The 13783-nt window shown below is 39.7% G+C and overlaps 1 protein-coding gene across 1 annotated transcript in view; it reads right to left on the bottom strand.

Annotated features, from left to right (window-relative positions):
* The window catches only part of ANKFN1 (ankyrin repeat and fibronectin type III domain containing 1), a 1140330-nt gene that overhangs the window by 813968 nt on the left and 312579 nt on the right, over positions 1-13783 (bottom strand). Inside the window, exon 6 of the mRNA XM_086928764.1 lies at positions 8698-8788. Within this exon, the coding sequence (XP_086784890.1) occupies positions 8698-8788 (91 nt within the window). The remainder of the gene's footprint in view (positions 1-8697; positions 8789-13783) is intronic.

Raw genomic sequence — 13783 nt, 5'->3', positions numbered from 1 at the left:
GAGTGGAAATAGTAATTTTTACCCCTACGCTATCCATTGCTTTCCCTACTGTTGCACTCTCTGGAGTGGGAATAGTAATTTTTACCCCTACGCTATCCAACGCTTTCCCTACTGTTGCACTCTCTGGAGTGGGAATAGTCATTTTTACCCCTACGCTATCCAACGCTTTACCTACTGTTGCACTCTCTGGAGTGGGAATAGTAAATTTTACCCCTACGCTATCCAACGCTTTCCCTACTGTTGCACTCCCTGGAGTTGGAATAGTAATTGTTACCCGTACGCTATCCAACACTTTCCCTACTGTTTCACTCTCTGGAATGGGAATAGTAATTTTTACTCCTACGCTATCCAACGCTTTCCCTACTGTTGCACTCTCTGGAGTGGGAATAGTAATTTTTACTCCTACGCTATCCAACGCTTTCCCTACTGTTGCACTCTCTGGAGTGGGAATAGTAAATGTTAGCCCTACGCTATCCAACACTTTCCCTACTGTTTCACTCTCTGGAATGGGAATAGTAATTTTTACTCCTACGCTATCCAACGCTTTCCCTACTGTTGCACTCTCTGGAGTGGGAATAGTAATTTTTACTCCTACGCTATCCAACGCTTTCCCTACTGTTGCACTCTCTGGAGTGGGAATAGTAATTTTTACCCCTACGCTATCCAACGCTTTCCCTACTGGTGCACTCTCAGGAGTGGGAATAGTAATTTTTAACCCTACGCTATCCAACTCTTTCCCTATTGTTGCACTCTCCGGAGTGGGAATAGTAATTTTTACCCCTACGCTATCCAACGCTTTCCCTACGGTTGCACTCTCTGGAGTGGGAATAGTAATTTATACTCCTAGGCTATCCAACGCTTTCCCTACAGTTGCACTCTCTGGAGTGCGAATAGTAATTATTACCCTTACGCTATCCAACGTTTTAAATAATTAATGTTATAAATATTAAAGGAATATTTAATTATTTATATTTTTTACATTTTATTTATGTTATTGTTTTATGTTGGTAAATGTATTAGTAAATTAGAATATATTTTATTAAATTATAAATTAGTAAAATAATTATTACTATTTATTGTTCAGTACATATATATTATATATTTACTGTATATATTTAATGTATTATTATTATTAAATATGTATTATTTATTAATTTTAAACATTATTAGATACTTTTAACTATGTACATTTTATTTATTAGTGTTATTTACTTTATTTCACATTTATATTTTAAAAGAAAAAAAACGATATTTTTAACATCGATATTTTTAACATCTATATTATTTTTTCGATATTTTTGTACTTACCATGTTGTAGATAGGATGTCGATATTCTTGCCCTCAATATTTTTGACTCGATATTCCTGTAGGTCGATATTATGTAGGTCGATATTTTGTCAGTGATCCAATTCTGGGCCATATATACTAAACACTGGTCATAAGACACGGGTTGTAATTTGTGACCGGTGCAGAACTTTGTGACCTGACCTATATAATAAAATACTGATTCTTTGTGGGTCGCAAATCAACCAACCTAATAAATACTAATGAGGTAAGTCACTATTTGCACAACTCTAGTAAACGCAGAATTACAGCAACTTTTTGGGGTAAGCAGACCATCATGTCTGTAATTGCTTTCAGATAAAGCTTTCTTTATTTTACAAATGAAGCCAGTATTCCTTAAAAGAAAATGGGATGTGATGAACAAACAGCTAAATAAAACTGTAACATGTTTTAATAATAGTTATTGGTCCGTCAAATTGCCTACTCTTAAAAACATTATTTTTTTCTCATTTTCAAGAAGGAAGAGCTACTGTGGGGACCACTTGCCGATAGTAAATGGCTTACCACTACTTGTTTATTTTGAGTAAAGTATTAATGATTTTCAACTGAATTTCCATCACAAAAATGTAATACATACCATTCAGACTTTATATTTGGAAGGGATACCTTAAATACGCCCCTTTCAAATACTGAACCTGTGTTGGGTTGCAAACCCAATTTGCAAATTAGTAACATTTTACAAAATGGCAATCTATGGTTTGCACTTACAAAAATACATTTTTGTGATCTGGCTGTTTGAGACCACAAAAACGCCAATGTCCTCTCACTCAGAGTGAGACAGAGAAATTTTGCATTGATATTTGCAGTTATCTTCCAGTTTTACTACTTAATTTTCAATGCCCGTTCAAAGCATAATGCTGTTTCTGCACTTGTACGTCAGAGTAATGAGGAGCAAATCCACACTGCATCAATCTTACTCTGTGCCATCAGAAACCATACGGAAAGCAGATTATATATTGATGTTTCAGATTTTTAGCACATTTGGTCCCTAGTGGTAATTCAACCCTACTCTTTAACCAGCAAATTGTTTCTCTCGGCTGGTTACAGAGAAATCACTGGCCTTAGAAAGCCTTAGAACACATACATTTGGACTCAGCAATATGATATGTGATATGCTGGCAATAAAATGAGTATTTCATGAAGTATTGTTATCCCCATGGTCTTATAAGAGCAAATGGCTTTTTTATCTATTTCGGCAATATTGGGAACAGTGGGAAAGTGGTGCATTTGTTTATTTGTCTCCACCCCATTACAATGCAGGCAGTTGAACGGGAAATCGGCTGGTCAGTCCAGTCGGAGGCATAACCGTAATCCCAATGGATGGCATTTCCACCATCAGGATTATGATGTCGGTTTTCAACAGGCTTTCCATGTCAGGTTTTCCTACATGAAAAACCTGTCGGAAAGTGACCTTGAGGACCCCTAGCAGGCCTCCCTACTCTCTGTGGCCTCTGGTTAACCTCTTTCATGCTCTCAGTGGGCGTGTGCCGAATTTGCGCCGCAGCGAAGTGGTTAAGGGCTGAGGGGGTCATCTATGGTTCCCCAGTGTTAATCCTTGCACTGTTTGGCAGGCACCTTGAGGTACGTGCCACGCGGTGCTGGGATGAACAGATTCTCACATTTCTCTATGGGAGCTTGTGCTATGGCTCGTTTAGGGCAAAAAGAACAATTGAGGGAAAGAATGCAGAACGATGGCCATTTGAGGGTCACAGCACAGTTCACTGATAAAATATGGAAGTTAAAAATATAGAAGTAAAAAATATCAATGTAAAAACATAGAATGCAAAATTATCGACTCCCTATAGTTAAACAGGTAAGTACAAAAATATTGAGAAAGAAATATCGATGTAAAAAATATAGTTGTACAAAATATCGAATTATATAAATATATATACATAAAATAAAATAATAAATATTAAATGTGTTAAATAATACAATTGATATAAAAATAAAGTAGATTTAATGTAAATGTAGATTTAATGTAATTTCAAAAAGGTATAATAAATAAACTTAATTAAAAAAGCTAAACTACATATTAATTCATATACATTTCTTTAAAACAATTAATAAACTATTAATTTTATTTTATTTTATAATTTTAAAATGATATACAAATGTACATATATATATATATATATATATATATATATATATATATATATATATATATATATATATATACAGCACAAAGTGATCCTTGGACCCTGTGCTCTCTGCTACTGGTGCTCTGATCATGACCAAAACCCACAATATTTCCACCAAAGGCACTCCAGGCTTGGATTTACCAAATTGATATAGTTCAATGCTCGGACCAACACGTTTCAGCCACAACTTGGCTTTTTTCACGGTAAGTGAGCCATCGTTTGTGTTTTTTGTTTTAAATCCCATTCATTTGTACATTCAGGTTTAGTGCCTAAGCAGGAAATTACGCTTGCATTGTCACCCAGCTTGTTTTTTTACATTTGTTCTGTATAGGCTCACCACATATGTAAGTGACACTTACTCATTTCTATGTGATTAGTTTAAATAACTAATATATTTGAACTAATCACATAGAAATGAACCTTAATGAACCTGAATGTACTAATAATATGATCAATTAATACATTTGTGAAAAACCTGGCGTGAAAAGTAAAATTGTAAATATGTACATACATTTTATGAACTACATATACCAGAATGTCACTTGAAGGCAAAATGGGATTTAAAACAAACACATTTGGTAAATCCAAGCCTGGAGTGCTGCCTCTTTGGTGGAAATATATATATACTAGCAGCCCGCCCCAGCGTTGCCCGGGGCAGAAGGGGGCAGCATTTCAGGCTTGCGTGCACTCCCGCCCCGGCCCCCACCCGCCACAACATTTCCACTCCTCCCCGCGCTTCACTCAGCCGCACACGTTCCGCCTCCTTCCAGCACTTCACTGAGCCGCACACGTTCCGCCTCCTCCCAGCGCTCCCGCGCTTCAGCTACCTCAGCCCGACTTCACCACTCCTCGTTCCGCCTCCTCACATCAGCCCGACTTCACCGCTCCTCGTTCCGCCTCCTCCCATCAGCCCAACTTCACCGCTCCTCGTTACGCCTCCTACCATCAGCCCGACTTCACCGCTCCTCGTCCCGCCTCCTCCCATCGCTTCTTTGAGCTGCACACGTTCCGCTCCTCCCGCGCTTCATGTATCTCAGCCCGACTTCACCGCTGCTGTCCGCCGCTCCTCCCTTCGCTAGATGATGTCAGCACGCACGTCCACGTTGTTAGCGCACACGGCCGGCGGTACTTCTTCTGGACTACTTTTTTTTATTCATTATTTTTTAAATAACATTTATTTTTATTCTTTTTATAGCCTATGCCCATCTACAGGACCACCCCTTTCCAACGCTGTATTGGGTGTTGCGATTGGTGGTGTGTTTATGTATATATATGGGTGTGTGTGTACCAATAACATAACCTCTAATAAAAAAAGGCTTTCTATTATAAATTAAAACATTAAACTATTTAAAAATCTTCAAACTTAAATTACCCACTCCAGTGGGTGCAACAGTAAGGAACGTGTTGGATAGCGGAGGGGTAAACAGTACTATTCCCACACCAATGAGTGAAACGGTAGGGGAAGTGTTGTGCAGCGGAGGGGTAACAATAAAAATTCCAACTCCAGTGAGTGCAACAGTAGAGAAAGTGTTGGATAGCGGAGGGGTAAAAACTACTCTTCCCGCTCCAGTGAGTGCAACAGTAGGGAAGGAGTTGGATTTCAGAGGAACAATTAATATTATCACTCCAGTCAGTTTAAAATTAAAAACAAACTAAATGGTAACAATAATTTCTAAAAAACAAAATAAATTAAAAAATATATAGAAATGTTAAATATTCCAATACGAATATATTTAATAAAAAAACATAATTAAAAAATATTACAATATAACAAATACATACAAATATGATATAAAATAAAATAAAAACAACTTTCTAACAAATAAATTTGTTTAATTGGATATAATTTAGAAACAAAATCATCAATAAATTTACTTTTTTTATTTCCTACCCAATAACACCACACAATTTACAAAACACATCTAAATTATAAAAAGACTTCCTCAACTAACATAATTACCAATTAAATAAATATTATAAAAAATAAAAAAAACTCCTAAACATTATTTAACTTCCCACAATTTATCCCTAGAACCCCCACAACCAACAGTTAAAACGAAACTATAAAAAAATTATTTGCACAATTAAAAAATATTTTCATATAAAAAAAAATAGTATTTAAGAACCAATTATGAAGTAAGTAACATAAATGTACCCCCCACACTGTACCACTATAACAATAAAAGCCACACAGACAAAATACAAACACCCTAATTAACCAGAATTACCCCCACTCTTTTCCCCTATGAAGCCCACAACCCACATCTAAAATTATTCACACAAATTCCATATTTAATTTTCAATTAATTAATTAATATTAATTAAAAACGAAATACTAATTAATTAAGCATAAATTACTTCCCACCCTTTACCCCATAAACCCCACAACCCACACCTAAAAATAAATCATACAACTACCATAATTAATTATCAATTAATTAGTGAATATAAATCAACAACTAATTATTAATTACAAATGAATGACTTCCCTATAAACCCCACAACACATACCTAATTTGTTTTACACAATTAGCATAATTAATTACCATTTAACATTAATTAACAGCTAAATCATAATTAATTACGAATAAATTACTTCCCACAGCTATAAAATCAAAATTAAATTAATAAAATATAATCATGAATTCATTATAATTAAATTACTTCCCACCCCAATCCCCAAACCTCACAAGTCGCACCTAAAATCAAGTACACAATTTCTATAATTAATCTTCTAGCAAATAATTAACATTGATTAAGAACAAATTATTAATTAAATAAAAATAGATTACTTACCACCCTTTCCCCATAAACCCCACAACCCACACCTAAAAAATCACACAATTACTATAATTAGTTATCAATTAATTAGTTAATATAAATTAACAACTAATTATTAATTAAACATAAATTACTTCCCACCCTCTACCCTGAAAACCCCCTGAATTTGCACCTAATTTGTTTTACACAATTAGCATAATTAATTACCACTTAATATTAATTAACAACCAATTCATAATTAATTACAAATAAATTACTTCCCACAGTTATAACATCTAAATTAAATTAATAAAATATAATCATTAATTCATTATAATTAAATTACTTCCCACCCCAAACCCCTATAAAGCCACAACCTGCCACGGAACAAAAATGGCAAATTTAATTAAAATAAAACTGCTAACTACTAAAAATGTAACACATATATTAAAAAACATAAACAATACTTATGCAAAAAAACATCCATCACATACATTTAAAATATAAAAAAAATACATAACACTAATTAAAAAATCGATATTTTAAACATCTACATTTTTGCAAACAATTATTCTTACCCTAAATTCGATATTTTTGACCACGATATTCTTGCTCTCAATCTTTCTGAATCACAATATTTCCAACTCGATTTTTGTGTGTCGCCAACTACAACTCGATATTCTGTCTCAGCACCCACAGCACAAGCTCTCATAGAGAAATGGGATGATGCGATTGCACCATGCGGTCGGTCAGTCCTGATCCCGCAACGGTGAGGCCCGTACTGTCAAGGTGAAATTTCCACATCATCACAAAGCCTAATCATAACCACATTAGAGAACACTTTTGAACCTGCTGCACAGATGTTAAGCAGAGGCCATGGGCATGGGTTTCATGTTTGCATCTGGCAGAGTATACTTACTGAACCTTCAAAGGCCTAATTTTTAGGAGGCCTTGAAGATGATTACAAGGACCCTCTAGGTAATCATCTATGGGTAAATCACTGACCCCTTCCAAATAAAGGCTACTTGTGTCCCTTTATAGACAATGAGTTAGTGTTAATGCTATCTATATTTTCACTGGAGCATCCTGATGCGTAAGGGGGGACATGAAGACTGTGACAGGCATAGGTGCAGTCTCTCCCTGCACTTGTGTTTATACAAAATGTTGTAGTGTTGAATAGTGACTATCGGCCACATGCATCAAAGTTAGCATTTGCGATTTCTTAATTGCGAAAATTAAGGAATCGCCATTAAGAAATCGCAAATTGCTATGAATCAAAAAATCCCATTTTTATTTGCGATTTCTAAAAATTCCTTAATTGCGATTCACAATTTTTCGAATCGCAATTAAGGAATCCCTTCCCATTGATTCCTGTGGGCCAAGAGGCCCATAGGAATGAATGGGAAGGCATTCACAAATTGCGATTAGCATTTTGCGAATCGCAATTTGTGAATGCATTTTCAAAGGTGCACCCCTGAAATGTAACTTTAAGTGCAAGTTTCACACACACATGTCCCAAGGACATGTGTGTGTGTAACATGAAACTTTAAAAAATGCATTTTTGAACGTTTTCGCAAATTAGCATGAAGGTCAACTTCATGCTAATTTACCCCTTCCTATTTGCAAATTAAAAATGTTTATGCATTGCATTTAAGAAATCTCAAATTGCGTTTTCTTAAATGCAATCTCAATTTTAGAAATCGCAACATGGTTGCTTTTCCTAAAATTGCGAAAAGCCTGATGCATCCCAAATTTGAGAATTGCATTCGCAAACAGCCGAAAATTGCGATTTGCACCGTTTGCAAATGCAATTCTCGATGATGCATGTGGGAATATGTGCTTCCTTTCTGCACTCTTCAGCAAATGGACTAAATCATTTAGGTGAGCTGGAGAGAACCCTCACTTATGCAAAGGAGGCACACAGTCCTGCTTTGAGCTCACAATGCAGGCCTACGCAGGTGCAAACCAGTAGCGGTCGGCAGTAGGTGTTTCTATAGGGCGGTGACGTGGGCAGGAGGAGGGGCAGGGTGGGGGGAAATAATGTATGGATTACGGAGTTTTACAGGTAAGTAAACATTTAAATACATAAAACGAATTTCGTTGCGCACACTGCATCACATTTGGTGATGCAGTGTGCGCAACGAAATTCGTTTTATGTATTTAAATGTTTACTTACCTGTAAAACTCCGTAATCCATACATTATTTCCCCCCACCCTGCCCCTCCTCCTGCCCACGTCACCGCCCTATAGAAACACCTACTGCCGACCGCTACTGGTGCAAACGTAGGCTTTATGACCATCCCTTAAATTGCCCCCAGCACGCAATGACTTTTATTTCATTATAAATTACAGCCTGTCTTGTTGAATGCACGGTGAACACGGTGAACAATATCACAAACTTAACTATGAGTTAGATTCTGCAATGACTCGCTTCAATGGTAAAACCTACTTGAAGGAACAGCACAAGCCGGAGTTGCAATCTCAGGTGGCCCCCAGCCTTTCATGTTGTGCGCAGTGACTTGAACAAAATAGGTCTGCCCCTGTGAACGCAAAAGGAAAGAACAAAATAAACTCAACACAATTGTTCAGAGTGAATGATGGAACACAATTTCAAACAAAAATATAAGATAAAATGAATGCTTGCTTTTCGTTGGAACAATTGGGGTATTTTTATAAGCACATAACATCGTATTCGATCAAATATTCTATTAGTGTATTTAATTTTATTTACACTTCAAAGTCTTGTATATTTTTTGAATTTTGCATTACATGAAATGGATTATATATCTTGAAAACAATGGTAAAACTAAAGCAAAGAGACGAGTTTGACTTGAACCAGTCAATCACGTTAAAAAGTACCATGAGATACTGACAAACATTTCACATAATTTTGTGTATTTTCTGTAATTTTACTGAAATTTGGTGAACCAAAAATTATGCAATGTCGAAATTCAAAATATCCAAACTATTCTGCAGGAAAGTGTTGATTTTAAGAGGTCACGGATGTGAATATCATGCTATCTTATTTTCTTTTTGAAAAAGAACCAAGAAAGTCCAATTCCCCAAAACAATTTGGAATCTTTTTTACCAATGTGAACAAACCATACATTACCAATGAGCAGTTACCATAATTCATTAGAGTCTCCTATACCATTTGCAAATCCTTTGGGCTAATGAATCACATATATGAAGCCCTAGAGAAAACATGATACTCTGACCAAATCATCACCATTATACATAACAAGCAAAATGTTTGCCTTGTGCAAAACAACAGTGCATCAAAAACATGGCACTACAATACAGCAGCATATTCATAAATGGGTGGGTCAATTACCTCACACACAGCATGGATAGAATTCACCTCCAATTCAGTTGAAACAGGATGTTCTGCCTGCATCAGAATTACAAGTTGTGCACTCAAAATACACTACTATCTTTCTTTCAATTAACACATTTCCGGTCGTTGATAATGCCGAAGCTGTGTTGGAACCCTGAAAGAAGAAAACATCCAGGAATATGCCTGGGAGTGTAGGAATATAGGGTATTTTCGTTCACTATGTCACATCTGTCAAGGGATTACATGTAGTCCTCTATCTCAGAAATACTGATCCCATTGCATTTGTGGCCTGATTACGATGGTGTCATCGCTGTGGGAATGGAACCATCGACATTTAGTCAGCAGTCCCGCCACCTAATTACGATGCGATAACGGTGTAGGCGATCGGAAACATTTCTTTTTCCATTACAGCTTTTGCTGTGGCTTGTAAAAGGACTGCAGTGCAATGCAACATTGCATTTAGAAAATGTCCATGCACTGTCTCCCAGGCACCAAACGTGGTGCTTGGCCCATGGTGCCATGTTTATGGGGGGGCACCACATGTGCCCCTTGGCCTCATAGTGGAGTCCCACAAGGAACGAGGGCCTTGCTAGGGGCCCCCAAAATCCCTTTCCATCTGCCTTTACATGGCGGTTGGACCACCATATAAAGGAAGATGGAAAGAGACATTGTAATCCCTACGGTGATGCCTCCACAGCCCCGCCACCATTGTAGGGATTATGATCAGACAAACACCCCAACGGACTCCTTGAGCTATTCGGAGGCATCCCACTGAGCTCCAACCAACTGCAGCATAAAGCAGCAGTCAGAACACTATCCTGGCTGTCGGGTGGACTACCACTGTTGGTGGCAGTCTGCCCTACATCCTAATCGGGGCCTACCTTTTTCGAGGTGTCCCAGATTTGAAAGCGCTGTCAGTCCTGGTTTTGCAGTGAGTTGAGCTTACTGAAGCAGTCCACGGCGGAGGAGGCGGAGGCGGAGGCGGAGGCTGAAGGAGGGGAGAGGGGAGAGCCGCACCGCCGTCCTGGGAGCCGTCGAGTTGATCTTTCTCCCTGGGGCACCCGAAGCCTGCAAGCAACAGAGGGGCAGAGCGGTAGTGCGGTTGAGCTTTGGTTTCGCTTCCGGTAGGCTCCCGCTCCCCGCTCCCCACTCCTCGCTCCCTCTGCGTCGGCCACATTTGGTCTCTGTACCTGAGAGCGGAGCCGCCTGTCTGCCCACCTGCTGCTCGTTACTGCACTGCAATTTAAAGGTTTCAGCAAGCGTTGACTTGCGTTGACAAACCTAACAGATTTAACTTTGGCAAGGGGGTACTTTAAACCTGTTTGTGTAAGGATATTCCACAAAAAGAAAATGCTGTGACCATATGCTGCAACACAACAATTTTTACTGGAATCCAGTCCTAGTTTTACAGTGCCCGAGCCTCCTGCCTGCCTGCCAGCCCACCGCTCGCTCACTGCAACCTCACCTCTCTACAGTGTGTGGCTGTGGAAAACAGCAGCGGCAGAGACCCAACAGCAGCAGGAGACTCTCACGGCGGCGATTGTGCCCTGAAAGACACTATGAGTGGGAAGCTGCCCAGGAGGCACTCGCGACCTCAACCTCCACCTAAGCCCCTGACGCAAGCAGGTGAACCTGTATGCTGGTGTGCAGGTGTGCAGGCGAGCGGGAGGTCAATTGAGTGGGCAATAGTGCCCCTGTGTTTTTGCACTGGTGCCCCCGCCCAGCCCAGACCAGCTCAGAACTGCGCACCTTGAGTAAAGCCTCTACTCAGATTTTGCATATTCTTATATTCCCATTACTTCTACTTCTACCCTCACTCCCACCCACCCGTCGCATTTTTACCAACTGCAGATCCCCCACCAGCTCTGGGTTAGTCGGGCAGTCACTGGGAGAGACACAGGTGACACAGGAGAGGGGTCAAGTAGGACTACCATGAGATCTGGAAGAGAAAGAAGACCCCTAACAAGGCCACCGTCAAAATGAAAAAGAAATGAAATGGCCACAAGCCAAGAGCCCCCAGATAAAAACAACTCAAGCTCAAACAGCATCAAGGACAGCAATAACACTATCTTACGAAAAAGTAACCTCAATGGCACCAAAAACTGCACTAAGGAAATCATGCCAACAGGCAAAGCTCAAAGCCCCGCATCACCATCAGAGCAAGGTAACGCAAAAGGGCAAAAACAAACGCCTAGAAGCGAAAAAAGGAAAAATTCTCATGATCTAATTAACATAGAAGACCAGCCTTCAAGGACAATAAAAAATTACTACCGACAAAAATTTATGCATAATTTACCTTTATAAAAGATCCAGGAAAAGCCATATACTCAACCAACATCTTCATTACAGGCCTACAATCCCCACTACACCCCGCTAGTGTAAATTGTTCTTTGCCCCAGATAGCAAATCACACAGTTGCAGAAATACACACGTCATCAATTCCAATGGAGACCTTGGACCATACAAGAAGCACAACAGGGGCTGGGCTACAATGGGCACAAGGAGCTAGAAGACCAGTACCAACAGAGTGTGACACCAGTCAAATCACTCCACCGATAGGGGCAGGCGAACAGGAAATAAACTCAATGGGACTAGTGCCTGAGATGGACATACCGAGTAAACAAGTCCCTGAGCCCGAAGGGCACCCGGAGCACCATACTACAGACACCACAGGAGGCCAGCCATCCCCTACCTATACCTCTCTACTCAATCAGCAGGTACAGGTCAAAAGCGAACAAGAGATCACATCATCACACGCATACAAAAACCATCTACATGCAGAATCGAAAACCCAAGGTGACATCACGACATCTGGATTGCAGGAAACGAAAAACGATCCTGTAAACCTCTCCCTTAATACAGCACATGGGGACTCATTCACTTTGGACAGGGATATTACCTTCTTAGCATCACAAGAATGGAACGACCTAGTTGCATCGTACAACGTTAAGCCTTCCATAAACAGCACCAGCGAAGAGAGCTCCAACCAGCCTACTGAGGGGAGTAGAGGCCCTACTGAAATCTTTTGGGCAACCCTACTTAATACAATTCAGCTGTCGTCAACAGCACTACAGTATCAATCTAACAAATTAGACCTGCAGCTGACTGTCCTGCAAACGCTAGCAGAGGTCACTATGGGGATTGAAAAAAAACTTGTGATCTTAATGGCCTCATAAAAAAGGGCAAGAGGCAGCAACATTAATTCAAAAAGAAAGAATAAACTGTGTTTGCGCACCAATAATCGACAAATTATCCACACTGCCCACAATGCGGGAAAATCATTTAGGGGATTTAAAATCAAACATTACAACGCTCCCCACAACAGAGGCTAGGCCTGGCAGCTCAACCCCCAATAAAAGTCCTCTAGGAACTTGCAATGACATTCACGCAATCATCATGCAAGGACGCCAACCACTAAAACTCAAAGTTTCATTAGAAGAGTCCCCTCAGAACATCTCAATTAAAGTAAGGGCTGATCCAGCGAACCCAACGAACGCGCGTGCATGCCGCAAGCAAAAAAGAAAGGGTAGGAACAGGAAGTCGGCTGGAGTAGACTGCACTGATGGGAATCTTCAAATCACATCGTGGAATAAGGAGCAGTCAGCAGCCACTAAGACCCACACACAACACACAAAGTCATCATCCTCACACAAATACTCATCAAACGCAAAAATACTAAGCGCAGAAGAGACAGTACTTCCGATTCCCAAAGAGAACTTAAGTAAACAGACAGAGCTGAAGCCCCTCGGCCAAACTAATAACTCACCACCTAGCAACCTACCAGAATCGGCAAATGATAGAGAAAGGACAAATTATCCCCCCATAGACAACTCACCAGTAGCAATAACACAACTTGCCATGGAAGTCGCAAAGCAGACCTTGGAGGAGTCTGCCACAGACAATAGAGAGCTCACAATCGCTGATTTCCCAAAAAAGCGCATCTGTTACAGAACCAAGACCACCACCCATGAGCCTATGAGGAACTCTAGGAAATTAAGCATCACTAATGCAGCCAGCTATTGATAGACCTCGAGCAGCTGAATTTGAGAGTACTCAACGGTCGATTCGCAGAGGACACACCACCAGCACCAACATATTTCTCCTCAATCACTTCCTCCCACCTCGACTTCATTCTCGCAACCCTACCACTGTTTGAAATAATTAGCTCGTTCAAGGTAGGAGTCAGTGGCCAAAGTGG

Source organism: Lissotriton vulgaris, chromosome 7 (genome assembly GCF_964263255.1).
Source record: "Lissotriton vulgaris chromosome 7, aLisVul1.2, whole genome shotgun sequence".
NCBI classification, from domain to species: Eukaryota; Metazoa; Chordata; class Amphibia; order Caudata; family Salamandridae; genus Lissotriton; species Lissotriton vulgaris.
The sequence above is the reverse complement of the archived record's forward strand: the minus strand, read 5'-3'. Positions and strand labels throughout refer to the sequence as shown.